At 42.4% G+C, this 23,345-nt stretch overlaps 1 protein-coding gene across 3 annotated transcripts in view; it reads left to right on the forward strand.

Annotated features, from left to right (window-relative positions):
- Pibf1 (progesterone immunomodulatory binding factor 1) overlaps positions 1 to 23,345 on the forward strand; it is a 188,013-nt gene that overhangs the window by 150,596 nt on the left and 14,072 nt on the right. For 2 of the 3 annotated variants that reach the window (XR_013042572.1, XM_006978006.4), the window contains exon 16: positions 5,027 to 5,111. The exons of the other annotated variant lie outside the window; for it this stretch is intronic. Coding sequence is in view for 1 of the 2 variants with exons in the window: in XM_006978006.4 (XP_006978068.1) it covers positions 5,027 to 5,111 (85 nt within the window). In the remaining variant the exon portion in view is untranslated. The remainder of the gene's footprint in view (positions 1 to 5,026; positions 5,112 to 23,345) is intronic. 3 annotated transcript variants of the gene reach the window in all.

Below are 23,345 nucleotides of genomic sequence, written 5' to 3' on the forward strand. Positions count from 1 at the left end.
TGTAGCTCTGTAGCCCAGGTTGACCTCCAACTCAGAGATCCGCCTGCCTCTGCCTCCCAAATGCTGGGATTAAGGGCGTGCGCCACCACGCCAAGCTCCGTCATCCACATTTGTTTACCTGTTCGTTTATGAGACTGGGGTTTTTGAATTTGGTTTTGCATACACGAGTGTGTGTGTGTGTGTGTGTGTGTGTGTGTGAGAGAGAGAGACAGAGACAGAGACAGAGACAGAGACCGAGAGAGTGTTTGGGGTTGTCAAGCAGCATTACCTGCCGAGCCTTTTCCCCCTGGCTGGCGCCCATTTCTAGTTTTTTAAACAGAAAAAAAAAGTGATGCTGCATGTTGAGAACGAGGTTTTAACTCATGAGTAGTTGGTTATTTAGCTTAGTTATTAAATTTAAAATTGATGTAAAAATTTAATTTTCTCAGTAATCATTAAACCACCATATATGTGAAACAACAGAAAATTAGGAAATAGGTTTTCTAAGATGTACAACTGAAAAAATTGAACTGTCATGCATAATTCTGAAATCTGAGTGTTCTTTTGATGCAAATCATCTCCATTTCTTGCCGTTCCTACCACACCAAAATCATTGTCCCAAAACTTTACTCTTGCTCTTTATTTTTTGGTGTAACGATAAAATAAAGTCAAATATGTATAGTAAACATAAAAATAAATAAGCTTATTTCTAAAACTAATGTAAAGTTTAAAATATTTCTTAAATGTAATTACTAGCAAATTGATTCAATTAATTGATTGATTTGACTATAAGTACATGCTGCAAACAACAGAAATTATGTATTTCATCATCTACTATGCATGTAGTTATGTTGGGAAAACCAAGGAAGAAACCTCAGGTGGGACTTTTTCTTAATATATAATAAATATATAATAATATATATTTATTATAGTTGAAATTTTTATAATGCTATCATTTTACTTTTATAAACTTGGAGAAAGGACATTTAAAACCCTAGAGAGGGGCAGTGGTGGCACACACCTTTAATCCCAGCACTTGGGAGGCAGAGCCAGACCAATCTTTGTGAGTTCGAGGCCAGCCTGGTCTACAGAGCGAGATCTAAGACAGGCACTAGAACTACACAGAGAAACCCTGTCTCAAAAAAAAAAAAAAAAAAAAACCAGAAGGAAGGAAGGAAGGAGGAGGAAGGGAGGGATGAAGGAAGGAAGGAAGGAAGGAAGGAAGGAAGGAAGGAAGGAAGGAAGGAAGGAAGGAAGGAAGGAAGGAAGGAAGGAAGGAAGGAAGGAAAAAAAAAACCTAGAGAAAAATACCTCTTTTACATTTGCCTTGAAATAATTTTTAAATACTTATTCTGTTCAGCAATAAAGTGGCTTTTAGGAACCTGTTCCTCACGCTGGATTACTTACAGCAGCCTTGATGCCGGGGGAGGAGCTCAGTCCTGCCTCATCTTGATGTGCAAAGCTTTGTTCAAGTCCATGGGAAGCCTGCCCCTTTCTGAGTGGAGATGGAGGAGGAGTGGATGGGGAGCGGGTAGAATGGGGAGGGGGACAGGAGAAGAGAGGGAGGGGAAACTATTTGGTATGTAAAATAAATGAAAAAAGGTTAATTAAATAAAAAAATAATTAAAGTGGCCAGAAATATTTAACCTAGAAAAAACATGTAACTGTTTGAAAAGATTGCATAGATAAATTCATCCTTGAAAAAGTAAGCAGCTTGTCCTCTAAGGACACAGGATTTGGCAGTAAAACCAAAACTGGATTCCATGTCTCCCTGTGTTCTGTATGGTCATTCTGTAGTCTTCGCCATCATGTTAGACGGCCTCCCTGTGCTCTGCCTGGAGGATTCTGAACTAATATTTTAGGGTATATGATACCTTGCTTCCAGGTGAAGCAACTGTCATCTACTGTGAAAAATCAAAGTAGTGTAATTGTGGCATTAGAAATTGTGTCCTAAGTTCTGCCTCTGCTCGTGTCTGAGTGATAAGGTGTGGTGACAGCATTGGAAAGCCAGTTACAGGGCTAGAGAGATGGCTCGTAGGGCAAGCCCCCATCTAAAAGAACTGAGAGAGCCAGGTGTGGCCACACACACCTGCAATGCACACACGGGATCCCGGGCTTGCTGGGCTGCCGGCCTAGCTCCAGATTCAGTCCAAGACCATCCCAAGGGAATAAGGCCGAATGATAGAAGAGGAAACCTTATGTCTTCCTGTGACTTCCACGTGGGCATGTACACGGGTCCATATAACACACATGCACGCACGCACACACACACACACACACACACACACACACACCAAATTAATTCATACGTTTAAGCTCATGGTCATCCTCAGCTCTGTAGCAGTTGGAGGCCAACCAGGGATTCATGAGACCTGATCTTAACAACAAAAGAACTGAGGAAATGTATTGTTTTCTTTTCAGATTAAACAATGCCATCACACTAATGTCAACCCTTGCAAGTTTAAATATTCATATAATTTATTCAGCCAAGCATTCTACTGCTGTGCTCTACCCCCAGACCTATCTACACAGTGCGCTTAGTACCCGGAAAGGTTAGAATCTGTATGGACTGAAATAAAATCATCAGAAGCTGTTGGAAAGCTCACAGTAAGATGTTGCTAATAACTGCTTTGAATTCCCCTGTCATTAAAGTAGTGATCTAGTCTAAGAGTGGTACGTTAACTCTCCACCACGCACAGGAGACAGTCAGTCTGGAAAATCCAGTGTGAGCTCGACTTTGGATCTGAGGGGAGCATAAAAAGAGAATAATTAGCATAAGTTTTCTTTCTCTGCTGTCAATTCTCAGTTTATTCTTAACTAGTAGTTAGAGAAGAAAAGAGTACATTGTCAACTTCTCTTACAAGGCTAAGCCAGAGTATATTGATCCAGGAAGTTAAGGTACAATATATCAGGAATATGTTTTCATATAGCAGGTGAAACAGAGCCATAAACATAAGTGTCTAAGTAATAATTAACAGTGAATTGAACAATTATGGGTGTAATATAACATTCAAGATAGATGTGTTCAGAGGGAAGCTTGTTTCCTATCTTTATGAGTCACCCATGGAAACTTTATATTTTCAAAGTCACTTTCCATTGGTAGAAACTGTGTCTTAGGAAGACAACATTTCTGCTGAGAAAGTACACACCATCAGGACAGTGGAGGTTTAGAAATGCCTGTGCTAACAGTAGTGTCCCTTGTGACTTAGATAGGTTATAACAAAGACTAAGACTTTGAAAGTATATCCCAGATCTTCCAGTCACAGAATGTGGTCTGAAGCATCCACGTTGCTTGTGTAAACTGCTGTCTTCCAGGTCCAACACGGCTATTCTGTTATCCACCCAACTTGGATTCTATAGCATGTGTGGCTGTGGTGCTGTTTAATAGAGGAGCACTTGCTTTATTCTTGAAAAGTTAAATACTGTATACAAAGCCTTTCTAGAGAATGTCCGGTCGGAATCCTTTAATTACTTCAACATTCCATTCCCATTGCTCTGTTTTTTATTTAATGTGTGTGTGTGTGTGTGTGTGTGTGTGTGTGTGTGTGTGTGTGTGTGTCTGTTCGTGTGTCTGTGTGCGCACCACACCCGAGCTAGTGTTTGTGCATTGTGTATGTATGTACTTAGATATGAACGTAACCACTCCTTGAAAAGACCTACCTAGTTCTGTTTCCCAGACGTTACTTTTATTTTGAGAAGTGTGTATCTTCAGATAAAATACAAATAGCTTCAAATTTGAGCATTTCAGAAACATCTGATGCTTACCATGCCTTAGAGCCTGGCAGAACATGGCACTCTGTCCTGGACACCGTTTTGTTCTTTCAACTGCTCAGCTTAGTAGGATCCCTGGCGCCTACCTCTGCCTGTCAGTTTGTTTTTCTGCTGAGCTGCCTGCTTTATTGGCATTTAATTACTGTTTTCCTCTGATGCCTGGTTTTCATCTAAGTTAGTAATGGTGTACAGCATTTATGTAGAGTTTTATGTGTTCAGCGCTTTATGTAATCATTCACTAGGTAATGCACATATCCCCTTGACATACGTGAGTAGTTTACACCTTTACAGATGTGAAAACCGAGTTCTGATTTGCACTGCAGAGCAGAGTGAATGGCGCAGAAGGAACAGCTGCTTCGTGGGGAAGCTGACTTCACCGGGAGGAAGTGGGATTCTTTTCTTTTTGGGTCCTTGGACTTGCCAGTTCTCCCAGAATGCTCAAAAAAATCTTCTAAAATTTGTATAGTTGGTAACATTTTGTTAAATATAACTTAAAGTTGTCTTACAACAAAATACTGCTCATTAACTTCACCCTCACAGATTTCTGTCTCAACATTTGAGGAACTGTGCTATTTTGATTTATTATTACTTTTCTCAATTCTTACAGAGCCAATCACACAGATTTTTTACAAATGACATTATATAGAATATTTCATTCAATTCTTCCTATTAATTTTTGTGCATTAAATAGTAAAATTTCAGATAATATAACGCAGTCCACAATTATTTCTTAGAATACTAATATGACCTTACAGTAAACTGTCATAAACAAGAATTTACCAGTGAGACAATCACAATGTAGACATAGAAATTTAATACTGAACTAAGAATTTGGAGACAAAATTATTTTGCAAATTACAGTAGACTGGTTTATTTAAATTATGTACTTTGTAATTTACTATGTGACAAATTAAAAACTACAGTAAGTCCTAGGGATAAATGCTTCAATTTGACTTCTAATACCTTGTGTTTCAATATGTCCATGTACTTATATCCTTCTTTTCTACCTCTTTTAACATTTCAGGAGTACGCAGTCAGTCAGTAAAACGCTGATTGTGTGCCCAGAGCAGGCAGGGGAGTCACACTGTCAAACACTCCCCTCGCACAATGACTAAGCCACTTGTTCAGTTAACATTAGTGTCCGCTCTGCTGTGTTTATCCACTACAAATCCCATTCATCTGCAGTTCAGACCATCAAATTTATGTTTATTCATTGTATTTACTGTCTCTAAACTCACACAACGTGGTCACTTTTTAACACTTGGGTTTTTAACAGCAATTTAAATAAAGAAAAGTCAACCCTGCTTCAGACGAAGAACCAAATGGCATTGGATTTGGAACAACTTCTAAATCACCGTGAGGTACTTTTCCCACCTTGTAATAGTTTGTCCTCTTGAGCGTTTTCCAAATCTATGTTTGAGTTAAGATGATTGGATTCTGGTATCCTGTGATCATCAATGACTTCTGTTTGTAGCTCACTGTGAGCTATCCATCTTTATAACATTTGATCTGTGATGTACTTTGTTTTTAGAGCTAACTGTCATTTCTGGAATGCCTTTCTTGTATCTTAGTCACTGGTTTTCACATTATTTAACCACTACCTGCTTTATTTCTTTCTACCATAAGACATTAAGTTTCTCTAGTGTGCCTGTCTTACCTATCACTGTATGCCCAGTCTTCATATGCAATATGTATATTGAGCTTTCAAGTTCAAATATTTTGGCGAAGGGATGTATCTCATGAGCCTGAGGCCAGCCTCCGTCTCTCCTCCAGCCAAGGATAACTGTGAACTTCTGACCCTCCTACCTTCAGCTCCTAAGTGCTAGGATTATTGGTGTGCACCACCATGTGCAGTGTTTAAGGTTCTTTTCTATTTTTAATTGTTGCTCACCAAATGTTTTTAATTCTTTGAAACTGTGATTTGTTAATTTATAAACGTTATCATAAAACATTTTCATAGTGTGCAGTTTAGTCACATTCATCTGCTTCCCTCAGATCTTCCACACCTCTCTATCCACTAACTTTGTGCTCTCTTTCTCCTTCCCCCACCCCTCCCTTCCTTCCACCCTTCTTCTCTTCTTAAATCCATCCAATCCAGAGTATGCTAGCTGATTGTTTTGTGGTTTACATATTAGTAGAAAAGATAACAGGGGCAGGGCCATAGCTCAGTTGTAGCCTGCTTGCCTGGCATGCACAGGGCCTTGGGTTTCATTCCAAGTACCAAACAAAGCTGAGCCGCTATCGTTTCAGCACCAGCCAAGAGAAGCAAGATCGGGGCTAGAGAGATGGCTCAGAGATTAAGAGCACTGACTGCTCTTCCAGAGGTCCTGAGTTCAATTCCCAGCACCCACATGGTGGCTTACAACCATCTGTAATGAGATCTGGCACCCTCTCCTGTCTACATAATAAGCAATGAGATTGCAATTTCCTTGAGTTAAAACATGCCATCCTTGAAGGAAGCTCTTTAAAACTCAAGAACTAAAGAGGCTCATTAAGACTCAAACAGTAAACAACTCAAAAGTCTCAAAAAGTCCCTAAAACTTAGCAGATTCACAAGGCCTTTTCCACCCCAGCATGTGTAAACAGTAATGCCTGCTGAGAAGATACTTCCTGACCTGCAAGTTATATAGAGCACTCCAAGATATCGGCTTTTTCTGAGTTATTAGTCATGCTGGGGTGGGCTTTTTAGTGACATAGCTACCTTTGAAACATCCTTGTTTCTTTATGTATCCCTCACCCATATTCCTGAAATTAACCCCAATAAATACATTGGTTCACAAAAAAAAAAAAAAGAGAGAGAGAGAGAGAGAGAGAGAAGCAAGGTCAGCAATTCAACACTGGCTACATAGGAAGTTTGAGTTAGTCTGAGATGCATGAGATGCTACCTCAAAGGTGTGTGTGTGTGTGTGTGTGTGTGTGTGTGTGTGTGTGTGTGTGTGTAAACAATGTGATTTAACTTTGGGGACATTAATTTCACTTGTTTCCTTTGGCACATACATTGCATTACTACCACCATCAATGTGTAAAATAGTCTCACCACCCCCAAAACTCCCTCATGCCCCCTTTGAGGTGACTTCTTTTCTTTTCCCCAGTCCTGTACCTTACTGTCAACTGACCTATTTTCTTTACCTCTGGTTTCACCTTTTATAGAAAGTCATATAACTTAAATTAGCAACATGTAGCCTTTTTTTTTCACTTTTTCACTTAACTGGCTTTTTTCACTTAACTGAGTATTTATGTCACATTATGTGGCTGCAGCACAGTCCACTAATCCATTCACCTATGATAGCTATTTGGGTCATACTATGGTACATTTAATTTTTTAATTTACTCTTGTATTAATATTACAATGTAAGATACTAATTATAATTTTGTAGCTATTTTATGATTTTTGTTGTTGCTTATTTGTTTCATTTTAAAGTATATTATCAAATCTACAAAGAAAACCACTTTAGACAGTTGTATGTAGGTATTTGTGCAAAACATGGGCCTCTGTTTTCTCTTAGTACACACTAGAGCACAAATGCTGGGTTTCAAGGTAAGCATATGTTGGTAAGAGACTGCCAGACTTTTCCTGGGTGAATATACTTTTTCGCTTTATATGCAATGATAAGAGTGCCAGTAGCTGGGTATGCTCACCAACAGGTAATTGTGCTAAGTGTAATGTTTCAGTCCAAATCATTTTTCCAGTATACTATCTTAATCATTGCTTCTTCCAGCCACATTTTTTTAATAATTTATCTAACTTTATTTTTATGTGCATTGGTGTGAAGGTGTCAGATCCCCTGGAACTGGAGTTACAGACAGTTGTGAGTTGCCATGTGGGTGCTGGGAATTGAACCCTGGTCTTCTTGAAGAGCAGCCAGTGCTCTTAACCACTGAGCCATCTCTCCAGCCCCTCCATCCATATTTCTATCATTTTATTTTTCTAAAACAGAAAGTTTCCAAAGAAATCACTGATTTATGAGACTACTAAGGTTGTTGTCTGGTCAGGAAAAAGTCTGTCAACTGTTTGGGAAGAAATGACTGGAAGAATATTGTTGAAAGAGATTAGCTGGGGCTGTTGCTGGAAACAGTTCAAAGGTGCGTGTCCTAGAAGTGCTGTGGGGGTGTTGGAAGGTCATCCTCTCGAGAAATAGAGAAGGGGCTGGAGAGACAAGAGCACTTGCTGCTTGGACCCTGGGCTTGGTTCTGAGCACCCAGTGGGAGAGCTCACAGCTGCCTGAAAGTCTAGTTCTAGAAGTTTTAACATCCTTTGGCCCCTATGGGCAATGGCATGCACATGGTGCACATACAGTCAGGGGGCACACACATACACATAAATTAAAATCTCATTCAAACAAAAAAGAAATGACTTTTGGAATAGGTTCTCTTAGAGGCGTCTTTTACATCACCTTCTATAATGGATAGAAGAGTAAAGCGGGGCAATCATGGCAACACTGGCCTTGAGTCAGCATTCTAGACACTGAGGCGGGGGCTGGGCTAATAGTGAAACTCACAAAAAATAAAAATAAATAAATACACACACACACACACACACAGTAAGGGGCAAGAAGGTAGTCCTGAATTGACTTTTTTTTCCTTGCTTTTTAGTACAGGCTCATGTACCACAGATTCGTCTCAAACTCACTATGTAGCCAAACCTTGAACTTATGATCCTCCTGCCTCCACCTACCAAGTGCTAAGATTTCAAGGAATGTCTACCATGCCTGGTGTTTAAGCTGCTGAGACCAAAGGCGGGACTTGGTCTGTGCCATGCGAGCTTTTGGCTGAGCTCCATCTCAAGTCTCTGGACTGCAGTTTAGCGATAACCTGGAGATAGATAAGCCCGTCAGGAACAGAGGGCAGAGCTGGGTAGAGCAGGGGCTTATTCTTTCTTCGGCCTTTCGCTCTGGGCCATCTCCATCGGTACAGCCATCACTTACGTCCTAGAATTCTGCCTTCCAGTAATTGTTTCTTCACTGTGGATGCCTGACTTTTTCCGTGTATGTTTTCAAATCTGAATATTTAAGAGATCAAAACCAAAGGTTTCTGTTCCATTGTAAAGCTGTATAAGACTTTTTCTTTTCAGAATGGCAAGTCTCATTTAATTTTAAAGGATTATGCTACACTTTGAAAATTATAGAAGCAATTTTACTTCTACATTTTATACATCAAACTTAAAGCCACATTATTTATGAGTCCAAATAATAGCTCAAAAGCTCAAAATAACCCATCCTCCTTCAGCTGTTTTCTCGGGCACTTTGTCACGTGACAAAAACCCAAATAGAGGTACCCAAGGCTACTGGCTTACTCTATACAACTTCCAGGCTTGGGGATATCATTTCATGTAAATCATGGTTTTAATCAGCTGAATTCCAAAAGCTTAAATTAGTGATTCAGATAGAAAACAAATGCACACTTTAAAGTTCCTCAGATCCTGTTCTGAGTTAGGGCTCCAGCTCCACCTCTTAGGCAGACCACTGAGGTCTCATGTGGCTCTATGTGCTGATGTAACATGAGTTAGATCCAAGTCACACGCTGGCAAATGGAAAAGGCTCCAATTAGGACAGTTCCACATTGTCATTCCTAAAACATCTGGAGTCTGGCCATACAAAGTTGTCCTTTTCTGAGTGCATGTTATCAAAATGTATACTGGAGCCAGCAAGTGGTGGTGCACGCCTTTAATCCCAGCATTCGGGAGGCAGAGGCAGGCGGATCTCTGTGAGTTCAAGGGCAATGTGATCTCTGTGTTTTGTAAGACTACTTAAGGAATATAAGTACTGCCATGTATATTCTGTATTTAACTCTTTCCCGCAGTCCACTGGTAGCTCACTGGCCCTGTTGGTACAGGTGAAATTGACTGTGGTAAAAGTGAAGCAAATCTACCATGCTTACAGATTACATACTCTTGAAATTAAGAGTATAAAGTAATTCCATTTTTCATTAAAAGAAAGTCCAATCAACTTAGTCCCATTTAGACAAAACAAAAAAACAAAACAAACAAACAAACAAAAACTCCTTATGAGTTATTGCTTACATTAGTTCCAGGAAAGTTTTGCCTCTGTAAATGAAGTTATATCATTTCCTTTTTTTCTGTCAGAAAATGAAAAGTGTAATTCAATATGCTTCATTTTTGTCTTAGTTGCCAAAAAACTCATAGCTGAATGTCTTATCCAAGTGTTAAAGGCCTTTTCCCTTCTTTTATTTTTGATGCCTTACAGTAAGTACCTACCCTTTTCTATTTCCTTTCCAGTGGCTTATAATCTATTTTCCTCTTAAATGCCTTTGCTTGCACTAAGATTGATCCTTGATGCACAGAAAGTAGAAACCTTAAACAGTTAGGTTTTTTAAGAAGAGGAAAAAGGAAACAATTGACTCTATGCTGTTCTCTTAGCAGCAGCAGGACTTGGAATCTGGAGGCCAGAAACACTGTGGGTGAAGGAACTGGGACCTTCTACAGCAGCTGCTCCCAGCCTGTCCCCTGGGTTCAGGGTTCACCTTACTGTTCACTCACATCTTTCCATTCACATTTGCCTTAAATGAAGGAGATTTACAATCGCATCTGAAAATTCTAATTCTGCTTTTCTTTATTATTGGAGTGCTTGTTTGTTTGTTGGGGGGGGCGGGGGTGTCAAGCTCAGGGCCTCACATGTTAGGCAAGTGCTCTACCACTGAGCTAAGCTACACCCCCAAATCCCTAACTCTTCTCTGTCTCCCTCCCTCTTCGTTTATTTATTTACTTATTGAAGAGGGCAGCTCACAAGTCCTCAGAAATAAACTCTTTAGTTGACCAGATGTCTGTTTTAATACTAGCCCAAACTCAAGATGCTGGTAGAAATGCCCCTTTCCCACAGCCTTTGGGATTACAGTAAGGACAGTGGTAAGAACTCGCTCGGGAAGCTATTCTTGTATTTCCCTGGAACTAGATTGCTGATGATGGATGGCATGAGTCAGAAGTAGGCCGATTTCAAAGCAGAACGGCAGGGCCTGGTAATCGGATTTAGGGACTGATGAAGAGGGAGAAATGAGAACTGATGGCCCAGCGTTTGGATTGATCCTAGGTCTGTGGTAGTAGAAGGAAGAATAAGCTTGGGGAAGGAAGGCAGATATCTAAGTGGATATATCCGCTTCTAGGTTAAGAACATGAGTTCTTAAGCCCAAGAAAGACCTCATTTAGAAACAGAGATTTGAGTCACAGCATAGGTTTTTTGGGGGCTTGTTTTGTTTTTTTGTTTGTTTGGTTGGTTGGTTTTTGGTTTTTCAAGACAGGGTTTCTCTGAGTAACCCTGGCTGTCCTGGAACTCACTTTGTAGACCAGGCTGGTCTCGAACTGGGAGATCCTGCTGCCTCTGCCTCCCAAGTGCTGGGATTAAAAGCATGCACCACCACCTCCAGAACAGCATTTTTTAAACATGGAACTAGATTAACTCATGAGAGTGTATAGAATGAGAACAAAATAAGTGTGACAGGATCGTGGGAAACGTGACCGTGCAAGCAACCGTGCAAGGCTGTCCACACAGCGAAGAGTGAAGAGTGGCTTGTGACAAGAGCATCAGGAAGAAAGGGAAGCTGGGAAAGCGCAGGCAGAGCCACGGAAGGCACGGGACTGTTGTGGGCACCAGTGAATACTGTCAGGAGGTCAGGCCAGGCTCTGTCTCCCTTGATGTCAGACTCCATTACATCCCCTACATGATGGACTGAAACTTCTGAAATGACTATCCACTCACCAGTTGTGAAGTGCCAGGGTGTTAGCTGCCCATGGTGGCACATACCCACAGTCCTAGTTCCTAGGAACCTAGGCAGAAGGATGGAAGAGGCCAGTGCCAGGAGGGGCCACATAACTGAGTTTGAGGCCAGTCTGAACTACATAGTACAATCACATCTCAAAAAACAAACAAACAAAAAAGAAAATTAAGGGGAAAAAAATGGTGACCCATGCCTTAATTCCAGTACACAGGAGGCAGAGAAAGGTAGATGGCCATGAGTTCAGAACCAGCCTGGTGTACATAGTGGGTTCTACATATTGAGACCCTGTCTCAAACAAACAAAAAACAAAACCAAAAAGAGAAGTGCTCCCTTCTCTAAGGCAGCTGGGGGAGTAGAAGCAGCAGCCACATGTGTGCTTTAGAGAATATCTCAGTGCAGCAGCGGATGACAGCAGCCCACCTCACCAAACCCTAGCGTCACGAGTGAATGAAAATCAAGGTGGCTGGCGCACACCTTTAGTCCCAGCACTCAGGAGGCAGAGGCTGCCAGATTGAGGACATCTAGGACTACACAGAGAAACCCTGTCTTGGGGAGAGGGGGCAATGGTAAACTGCGGAGGCCTCATGAATCCATTAACATCTCCACAATAAAGAAGACTATTAAAAAAAAGTTGCCAAACCAAAACAATTGGAAAGCAAAAAGATAGGGGGTGCTGCAGGGAATGATATTTGAAACAAAGATTCATAGCCTTAAAACCAACCAAGGGAGTCTGTAAGCCACACACTACAGCCGCTGGGCCTGCAAGTGTAAAGTGTTAGGGACACTGGCCATCCAGACCGCCTCCTAGTCTGACTTGGTATCCTCAGGCCAAAGGAGGCCATAGCCAAAGCATCACACCTTCCTTTATCAGCCCCTCTTCTTCCCTCTTTTCCCTACTCCATAAGCCTCTCCTGTTTGCATTATCCTAACTGAATGCCTCCCTTTCCCAAAGATAACACCTTGGAAAGAAACTGGACTGGAAGCATCTATAAGCTGGGGCAAAGCAGTTCTATTTTTTTGCTATATTTTCTATTGGTTTGCTTATTTTTTTTAAGATTTATTTATTATGTATACAGCATGTATGACTGCAGGCCAGAAGAGGGCACCAGATCTCATTACAGATGGTTGTGAGCCACCGTGTGGTTGCTGGGAATTGAACTCAGGACATCTGGAAGAACAGTCAGTGCTCTTAACCTCTGAGCCATCTCTCCAGCCCCAGTTCGCTTATTTTTTTTTTTTTTTGGTTTTTCGAGACAGGGTTTCTCTGCGTAGTTTTGCGCCTTTCCTGGAGCTCACTTGGTAGCCCAGGCTGGCCTCGAACTCACAGCGATCTGCCTGGCTCTGCCTCCCGAGTGCTGGGATTAAAGGCGTGTGCCACCACCGCCCCGCCTATTTTTGATATTTTAAGACCGTCGTTGTATTCTATAGCCCAGGCTGGCCTTGCAGTTACTATGTAGCTAGCTCAGGCGGGCCTCAAATTTGGAGCTTTCCTCCTGCCCCAGTATCCCAAGGACTAGAATTACATCAGCATTTGTTTTTAAGACTTGATCTCAGAATTTCTTGTGCATTGTTCAATTTTTTTTAGGTCTCTGAAGAGCTGTTGGTATTTAACATAACATAATCAACATTAAAACTGAGAAATGGGGCCCTCTGAGTAGGTGAGACAGTTGATTGGCTTGATCGGTTTGGGAGGCAACTAGGCAGTGGGACTGGGTCCTGTGCTCATTGCATGAGTTGGCTGTTTGAAACCTGGAGCTTATGCAGAGACACTTGGCTCAATCTGGGAGGAGGGGACTGGACCTGCCTGGACTGAGTCTACCAGGTTGATCTCAGTCCTTGGGGGAGACTTTGCCCTGGAGGAGGTGGTAATGGGGGGTAGAAGGGGGGAGAACAGGGGAACCCATGGCTGATATGTAGAACTGAATGGTATTGTAAAATAAAATAAAAGGAAAAAGAAAGAAAGAAAGAAAGAAAGAAAGAAAGAAAGAAAGAAAGAAAGAAAGAAAGAAAGAAAGAAAGAACAAAAAAAAACTGAGAAATGGTTTTAAAATATATCCATTAGCTGGGGGTTTAGACCCGTGGTAGAAGCACATGCCTAGCATTTATGAGGCTCTGAGTTCAATTCCAGCACCATCAAAAGACAACAACAATTTATAATTGGGCTTGGTGGTACATACTTGTAATTAGGTGACCAAAGCAAGGTGGTCTCAAATCCAAGACCAACTTGGGCTATAGAGTGAGGTTTAGGCTTGCTTGGACTACATAGTGAAACCTGCGTCAAAGCAACAGGAAATGTACGTAGAGGGGTATACACACATTTGTACCTATAATTCATTAAGCAATCGAAAGGTAAAATACTAAGCTCATTATGTTTATTCATTTTTAAATAATATATCTTTAAGAGAAGTCAAGCCAAACATAGGTTAAAAAGTATCCTTTAGGGCTGGGTATAGTGGCATACAACTTTAAACACTTGGGAGGCAGAAGCAGTCAGATTTCTGTGTTCAAGCCCAGCCTGGCCTACCTAGGGAGTTCCAGGACAGCCGGAGCTACATAGTAAGACTGTCTTTATAAAAACCATGTTCTTTAACTGGAAGTGGTGCACAAGCCTTTGGTGCCAGTTCTCAGGAGCCAGAGGAAGATATTTTGCCTCTTAGCTGGGCATAATGGCACCCATCTACCAGCTCTCAGCGCCCGCGGTATGATTGTGAAGACGATGGGCAGCTGGTATTGACTACATTCTGCCTTCTACCCTCCTTAAACTGTGCACACATTCTCTGCCCTTAATGGAAGGCTGGACCCAGTGTGTTGGCTTGTGTCTGTGGTCCCAACACTTGAGAAATAGAGCAGAAGGACTGGGAGTTGATGACAGCCTTGGCCAGGGAATTTGAGGCTAGCCTGGTCTACAGTGAGTTCCTGTCTGAAACAGAAACTGTAAAAGTAAGATTGTGTTTAAATTCTTTATCTCACATATTTAAATGCCTTTTAAAAAATGCTAACAGTCAGATAAACAAGACTTGGGTTCCAGTTAGGTGTGCTTGGCATGGCCTATAAATCTCAACACTTAAAAGAGTAAGTCAGAAAGGTCACAAATTCAGAGCCAATAACACTGCCTAGTGAGACATTCCTAAAAAACAAAACAAAACACAAAAATGGAACATTAAATGAAGACTTAGGTTCCTATCTGAGCTCTAACTAACATCTCCGCAGTCCAGATGATGATCCCAACTCTCTTCAGTTTCCTCACCGACAAAGAAAGATTTTGAGTGGCGTTACAGGAGGATTGTAAATATTCTTTTCCTTTCCATTTCAAAGCCATTTTAAGTGCTATCTTTTGACACTTAGACCTCCAAAACTGGACAAAGGAAGACTTGGATTTTTTTTTTTTTCTGAGACAAGTTGTCATGTAGTCCAGGTAGACTTGGATCATGCTGTTCATCCTTCCAAGGGCTGTGGTTACAGGCATGTCCCCACACTTGGCACAGCCTCCTGCCTGCTAGTATTTCTATTAGCACTCAGCCCTCTACCATCCCAGTAGGGTGCCACATTCCTCTTCAGTCCTTACCTTCCTACAGTAGTTAGCACGCGATAAGTATCCATTTGAATGTCTATTAAAGTAATTATGCCTCTTTCCTATCTTTTAATAGTAATTGTACTACCAGCTATCAAAGCTTTAGAAACTGGCATTTAATATGTATCTCATTTCCTCCCCCTCCAAAACTGTTTCTTTCTGATTAGTGGTACCGTTTTAACTGGAAAAGTACAGACTGACAATCCTAGAACGATTTCAAAATCCTGTCTGGAAGCAGCCAATAGAAAGTCATGTCTGGAAGGTCTGCCTGGCATAGAGCTACTCGGAAAACCCAAGACCTGATCACTGGAGCAGCGGTAGCCCCTGCTTATCAAACCTCTGAGGAATACTCAGCATTTCTAGAACATGAGGCATCTGCTTCTACCACCTAGCATGTCTGCTGTGCCTTCCTGTCGCTGCCCCATGGTCACTTCAGTTAGTATTTAAGCCGAATGAATCAAGGACTCTTTACCAAGCCCCTAGAATGTACAAAGCCACACTCCCTTGAGAACTGGGCTGACTTCCTTGGCCTAGAAAACCCACTTCTTACCGGAGTGCATGTCACCTAGCAGAAGGCAGCAAACCCTGCAGTTAGGCAGCCTTCTCAAAAGTGAAGTCACGGTATAATTATCCTTCTTTGATGGTCTGTTTATGTTCCTGGAGTCTAACTCGTATGTTCTTTGTGATTTCTCGGAAGATTTCAGGGGCATTTCACATCCCAAGTGCCCCTTAGGCAATCCACTTCATAAAGGGTTCCAACAAACTGCATATTTCTATATGTGTGTCACCCTTTTTGGTTCATACCTAACTGTTTGGAAAGTTTCTTAAGAATAGCTTTTTACATTTTTTTTTTCTTATATACTCAGTCGGTTACTTTCTACATACAACGTGACTTGGGGGCGGAGACCACTAAATAGGTAAGCTAATATTTTCTTAAATGGAAAACGTAATTGCTTTTCAGGTTTGTACATTTCTAATCAACAGTGGTGGTGTGCTTCAAATTAAATATTAAGTCAGTGGTAAAGCATATGCAAAACATTAAAAATTAAATACAAATGTAAATGAGTGTTAAGGAAAGAATTGCTATAGTGAAAACATAAAACACACACATACAGTATTAGTGTTTGCCTGTAAGGTTACTTTGGTTGTGTTTGTCCAGTTTTGTTCTGTTTGTTTTGGTTTGGTTGTTGTTTTTGTTGTTTTGGTCTTTTTGCAGGTGTGGGTAGGAGGCTGAGCAGTGTGCATGCACTGGCACTCAGCTACGTCCCCAGGCCCAGACAGAGATTTAGAAAGCTTTTTTCCATGTAAAGCTTTGTGAATTCATAACTGAGGATATCCAAGGGATAACTACATCTTGAACTGTTATAAATTCTTCTTCTATACTGTTTTAAATGCTTTGAAGTCAAGGATATTGTACTAGCTGTCCTACTCAGGGACAGTTATAGACTCCTTCTAACCAGGTATACCTTAAAAGACAGGCCTTTTGCTTATTCCTTCTAAAACTCAAAAGAAGAGAGATCTTTTTGTTCATGGCTGGTGGCACAGCTTGGAACCTCATCTGCTTGAAACTGTTGGCAAGAGGAACAAGTTCAAGGCCTGCATGGATTGCTGAATGAGTTTGAGGCTAGCCTAAGCTGGTTAGTTAAACCTTGCACCACACTGCAAAGTACTTGCCTACTATGCATAAAACCCTAGGTTCGGGGTTGGGGATTTAGCTCAGTGGTAGAACGCTTGCCTAGCAAGCTCAAGGCCCTGGGTTCAGTCCTCAGCTCTGAAAAAAAAAAAAGAAAAGAAAAAGAAGAAAACCCTAGGTTCAATCCTTACCACCACCACAAAATAATAATAACCTAACTAAAAAAGATTAGCCCCATACACACAAAATACACATCTTTTTCTAAACAATATTTGATACTTAGGGGCTTGGGGGATACCTCCATCAGTAAAGTGCTTGCCCCTCAAGGTTGAAAAGCTGAGTTAGGTTTCTAGCACTCGAACAAAAAGCCAGATGTAGTGGCACATGTTGTAATCCTAGTGCTGAGCACACAGAGACAGGTCCATCCCAGGGTAACCTGATCGAAGTGTGTTTAATATTTCTATTTTACCATGTAGTCCCTTTGTCTTTGTTCATTGCCTTTAGACCTCACACGAGCTGTGTGATGGGTTTATGCACATTTCACAGGAGCAACAACTTAATCTCAGTTGTCCATGCTTCTGAGTTAATTCTTCTTGAATTTTGAGTTGCATTGACTTAAATTTGTTTGTAACAGGACTTCACTATGAATTCCAGGCAGGCATCAAACTTAGCATCCTCCTGCCTCAGTCATGACGTGCTGGGATTATAGACATGTGCCAGCATGCCCACCCATTTGAATTTCTTGGGGACCATTGTTTACACTGTAGAGAACTTAGCAGATGGAGGTCCGAATTGGTCTGCTGTGGTTCTGCTGCCTTTAGTCTTTCCAACGCCTCATTGACATTCTTAAATACCTCTGTTGTTTCCTGCACATAAAGCTCTCTGGCTTTTGTAGAGCCATAAATTATCCCATCATAAAAATATTTTATCGGTGTAGAAATACGCTTTTGGCTTCTTCTGTCACAGTTTCATATTTGTTATGTATTGTAGAGACTTGTCAACTTCTGAATGTCTTGTTTTGTTCTTAAATGATGAAATAGGTATTTTTCCCATTGCACTTTAGGAGTTTGTTGAATATTTTCTTTAAATAGTAGGTACACTTGTCTAGATTTTCTTTGTTTAAGGTTTGTGTGGAGGTGGGGGAACACACATGACATGTGAATCTATGGAAGTCAAGGGACGATTTTGGAGAGTCACTTTTGCCTTCTACCTCGCTGTCTTTTTTCTGCTGTCCTGTGTCCTGCAGGCTAGCTGGCCCTTAGTTTCCTGGCTCGTCTAGATGTGCCTCCCATCTGACCATAGGGGTGCAGGTTTACAGGTGTGCACTGCCACACCAGGCTTTTCCACGTGGCTTATGAAGATTAAATTCAGGTCGTCAGGCTTGCGTCGCAAACACTTCTACACACTAAGCCATTTTGTCAGCCCTGATCTTAGTTAGTAAGAAGTGAGTAAGTAGGGGCTGGAGCGATAGATGGCTCAGCAGTTAAGAGCACTGGCTGCTCTACCAGATGTCCTGAGTTCAATTCCCAGCAACCACATGGTGGCTCACAACCATCTGTAATGAGATCTGGTGTCCTCTTCTGGCCTGCAGGCAGAACACTGTATGCATAATAAATAAATCTTTAAGAAAAAAAAAGAGCGTGGTGGTGGTGGTGGTGGTGGTGGTGGTGGTGGTGGTGGTGGTGGTGGTGGTGGTGGTGGTGGTGGTGGTGGTTGCAGTGGTTGCAGAGCCAGGCGGATCTCTGTGAGTTCAAGGCCAGCTTGGTCTACAGAGTGAGTGGAGAGAGAGAGAGAGAGAGAGAGAGAGAGAGAGAGAGAGAGAGAGAGAGAGAGAGAGAGAGAGAAGCCTCTTGTTATCATTTTTTGTTTTTTTTTGGAGGGGGGAGGGTTTCGAGACAAGGTTTCTCTGTGTAGCTTTGCAGCTTTCCTGGAACTCACTCTGTAAACCAGGCTGGCCTTGAACTCACAGAGATCTGCCTGCCTCTACCTCCCGAGTGCTGGGATTAAAGGTGTGCGCCACCACCGAGCGACCTTCTTATCATTTTTAACCTTCTATTTTTATGACTCCCTTAGAATAATAGTAGCTTATGACAAATCAAAGAATTCTAGGACATAAAGACACACACTGCACAGCTAAAAAACTCCCAAGTCTCTTAAAATATGCAGTATCAAGGAGAAAATACTAGCAGTGGCATTAGGTTATGGTCAGAATTAACCATATCTGTGATATTTTGATGTCAGCTTAACAGGTCATTGATCTTGTTATTCACATATCAAGAAGCTAACACTAAGAGAAGAATGGAATGTTGGAATACAACTCAGAGACAGTTACATGCCCCGAAGTAAGCTCTGAAATATAGTGCTCACGATGGAGAAGCGTATTTAAAAGCTAAAGCTGATACTGAATGTGAATCACAGAGAGAAGAACAGCAAAGAATTATTAGATTATGCCAAAATAGTAAAGGCCAGAAAGTAGAGAGCAACTAAGTGAATAGTGTTTAGGACAGGCCAAGCCACATCAGCAACAGCAGCAGATTTCATCAGAAGCTGCTTCAATGTATTCACACTTCAGTGTGTCCATGCTTCCTCAGTGTGTCCCTATGCCTTACATACAGCATGTTTACTCTCAATGTGTTCACCCTTCATTGTGTCCATGCTTCCTCAGTGTGTCCATGCTTCTTACATACAGCATGTTTACTCTCAATGTGTTCACACTTGAGTGTGTCCATGCTTCCTCAGTGTGTCCATACATCTTACATACAGCATGTTTACTCTTCAATGCATTCACACTTCAGTGTGTCTATACTTAAGTGTGTTTATATTCAGGGTTTTCATACTTCAGTGTGTCCATACTTCTTCAATGTGCTGGACTTCTGCAGTGTGTCCGTATTTGGTGTGTCCACACAAGTTTGTCAGTAGTTCGGTATATTTATACTTTGGTGTGTCCATCCTTCACTGTATGCATTCTTCTATGTTTTCTTCAGTGTGTTCTTAGTTTGGTGTGTTCACATTTAGTGTTTCCGTACTTCAGCATGGCCATACTTCGCTGTCCTCAGATTTCAGAGTGCTCATTTTAGCATCCTCTACCACCATCACTGGGGAAGGTGACCCTGAGATCATCCAGGCTCTAGAAGAAGGTTTCTGGTTAGTTGTGTCCTGAAGGCTATGACAAGAGCCCACTCACCTCTCTTTGGCTGTCACTCAGCTGAACACTGGAGTTCTTCTCCGTGAGCCCTCAGTCATGTACAGAGTGTAGATAGCACCACACAGCATTCTGTTCTGTCATCTCAGAAACATCACAAGAAGGACGGGCTGGAACGTCGTGAGCCACAGGCTGAGCCGTGTGACCTGGGGATGATGTAAAGAAACGAGATGGTTAAGCATTCCTGCTCTCTCCTACGAAGATGGATGGACTGGGGTGTCTAGAAAAGACAGGACGTCAAGAACAACGAGCAGTTGAAAGGAGGCGGCCCGTCCAGGGCTGGAGCTGCCAGCCATGTTTGACTCCGTTTTGCTTTTGTTGGCTGGGACCGCTGATTTTGGGTGGCTTAGTAGCTCAGCAGAGAAAAGCTAAATTGATATAGTTCATTTGTCTTTATTTTTTAAGCCTGTGCTAGTGACCATATGGTCAGGAGAGATGTCTTTTTTATTTTTATTGACTCATAAAATTGTCCATATTTGTGGACTGCAGTGTGGTAGCTCAACACCTGGAAACTGTGTGGAGAGGGAATATTCTAGTTGTGTATGGGTTTGGGTTGAATAACTGAAGCTACCTTTCAAGCCTGATGCTGTGTCTCAAAAGGCATCTGTAATCTGTACCATTGTATACATAGACACTTGGAAGCCAGACAGTCCTGCATTTGGATTCTGTTTTCTCAGTAACTGGATGAATTTGACTAGACTTCTCCAGCCTGCTAATCCTCGTTTTAAAACCTGAGATCTGCCTACTTCCTTGTCTATAACGGACAAAATTAAATCTTACGTGATAGCATGAAGCCTGGCACACTGTAAATGTCCGGTGAATGCTAACGAGCCCCTGTCCCTTCGTTCCTCCACCTCCTCTCGCTCACAGCCCTGAGGCACAGCCAGTGCTAAGAGGAGGCTGCCCTACAGTGAGACCAAGGGCGCAGACGCAGACCGGTAGTGTTTTCTGACAGTCGGCCTGTTGTTTCCTTTTGTAGTTTAAGATTCCTACTCAGGTCTTAGAATATGGGATAAATAACTTTTTGAGATGAGATCTCTCTATTATATAGTCCCAGCTGTCCTGGTACCTGCCCTGTAGACCAGATTGCCCTTGAACTCACGGAGATCCACCTGCCTCTGCTTCCCGAGTGCTAGGATTAAAGGTGTGTGGAATAAATGACTTTTAATTTCATTTATAAGGGTAGGATGGGGAACCCAGGGCTGGCACATGCCAGCCTTGTGGCATAGAGCTCTGGAGCCAGGAATAACCTTGACCTCCTGGTCTCCTGTCTCCACTTCCTAAGTACTCGGATCAAGGAGTATGTTGCCATGGCCAGCCAGCAATCAAATTTCTTTCCTTAAAAGAAAAATAATCAGATTTCTTTTAATGTGTCAGGTGTTTTAAAATTGGCTATGCTAGTACCTGTAAATACAGACACTCCTAGATTTACAGTGGGTTATATCCCAGTAAATTCACCGTAATATGAAAATATACAAGGTGGAAATGCATTTGAAACAGCTCACCAAACCTGATAGTCTAGCCACCTAAATGTGCTAAGCACACCTGTGCAGAGTGTCGCACATACAGCCTGTGCTATATCAAAGTATTGATTATCTCATGTAAGGTGTGTGTGTGTGTGTGTGTGGTGTGTGTGTGTGTGTGTGTGCGCGCGCGCGCGTGTGTGTGTGTGTGTGTGTGTGTGTGTGTGTGTGTGTGTGTGTGTGTGTGTGTAGAGGACAGTTTGTAGGACTCTGTGCTCTCTTTCCGCAGTGTGAGTCCCAGGATTGAACTCAGGTTGTTAAGCTCCGTCGCAGGCACCTTTACCCTTTGAGCATCTCGCTGGCCCTCATGTAATTAGTTTCGTGTCGTCCTGACAGTGCAGAACGGAATGACCCTGGCTCCTGTCCGTGAACACACATCACTGGAAATACACTGGGCCTGGGCATGTGAATCACACAGCCCAGCTGCACTGACTGAGTCCCAGCTATAGCAGTGCCCACTCTCCCTGAGACCGTGGTGCCTGTCACCAGGCACGGTGCCCACTGTCCCTGAAGACTGTGGTGCCCGTCACCAGGCATAGTACCCACTGTCCCTGAAGACCGTGGTGCCTGTCACCAGGCACGGTGCTGCTTGCTCTCATCCCAGCACCCATGAGGCAGCAGTGACAGGAGGATTGAAATTCTAGGCTAGCCTAGGCTACTCAACTCATTCCAGGCTAGCCTTGTCTACAGAGAGTAGGGAAAGGAGGGAGAGGTGGTGGGGAGAAGGAAGAGCAGGTTATACCACATATCAGATTCAAAATTGAACCCAGTGTACATGAAGGCTTATCCCTTGCACACCGTTGTTAGGTTGAAAACCCTAAGTCCAGCCGTTGCAAGCTAAGGGATTTCTATGTACTAAAAACTGATGAACACTTTAAATAAAAGGATTATGTAGCATATGAAATCTGTTTCAATAAAGCTTTTGAAAAAACAGCATTGAAAGCTAGCCTTGAGGGATCACATTCGGGAGTCTGAAGCAGGAGGATTGCCACAAGTTCCAGGCAAGCTAGTATGGCTACAATGTGAAATTCTGTCTTGGGGCAGGCGGTGGGGGGGGGGGTAGGTTGAGGCTGGGGAGATGGCTCAGTGGGTAAGCACGTGTTGCTCAAGCATAAGGCCCCGAGTCAAAGCTTTGGAACGTGTGTGAATTCGGTCATCCCTCAGACTGGAATTTCAGCTCCCCAGAAACTGAGAGGCCAGCTAGCCTGGCACATGAGGGGTATAAGGCAAGGACCAACAACCCAGACCGTGCACATGCACACTCATTCACATTAACTGAATCCGTGAGCTGATACATAATTGAGAAAATGATAGCTAGTGTAGATGTGAAGTAATGAAAAGAGCCTTGGTTATGCTACATTAGTTACTTTGCTATTGCTGCAGTAAAACACCATCCCCAAAAGCAACTTGGGGAGGAAAGGGTTTGTTCTACCTGACAACTCTCAGGCCACACTCCAGCATCCAGGGAGTCGGAGCAGAAATCTGGAGGCAAGAACTAAAGGCCGAGAACAGAAGATGGCTGCGACCTGCATTGCTCAGCCTGCCTTTTATACTCCCTTCAGCACCCTGCCCATGGGTGGCACCACCCCTGATGGGCTGGGCCCTCTCACAATCACTAATTTTAAAAAATGCCTCACAGGATTGCCCATAGGACTCACCTCTTCAGTAGTCTGTCTTCATAAATGACTCTAGCTTGTGTTAAGTTCACACACACACACACACACACACACACACACACACACACACACACAACCTAGCCAACACACTATACTCTTCTATCTTCTTCACTTTCTTTCAAACGTTTTAATCATTTTATTATTGTTTATGTGTATGGGTGCTTTGCCTGCATGCATGTCTGTGTATCTGGTGCCCATAGAGGCCAGAAGAGGGAGTCAGACCCCCTGAAACTGGAGTTACCATCCACCATGTGGGTGTTGG

Source organism: Peromyscus maniculatus, chromosome 9, assembly GCF_049852395.1.
Source record: "Peromyscus maniculatus bairdii isolate BWxNUB_F1_BW_parent chromosome 9, HU_Pman_BW_mat_3.1, whole genome shotgun sequence".
Taxonomy (NCBI): Eukaryota; Metazoa; Chordata; class Mammalia; order Rodentia; family Cricetidae; genus Peromyscus; species Peromyscus maniculatus.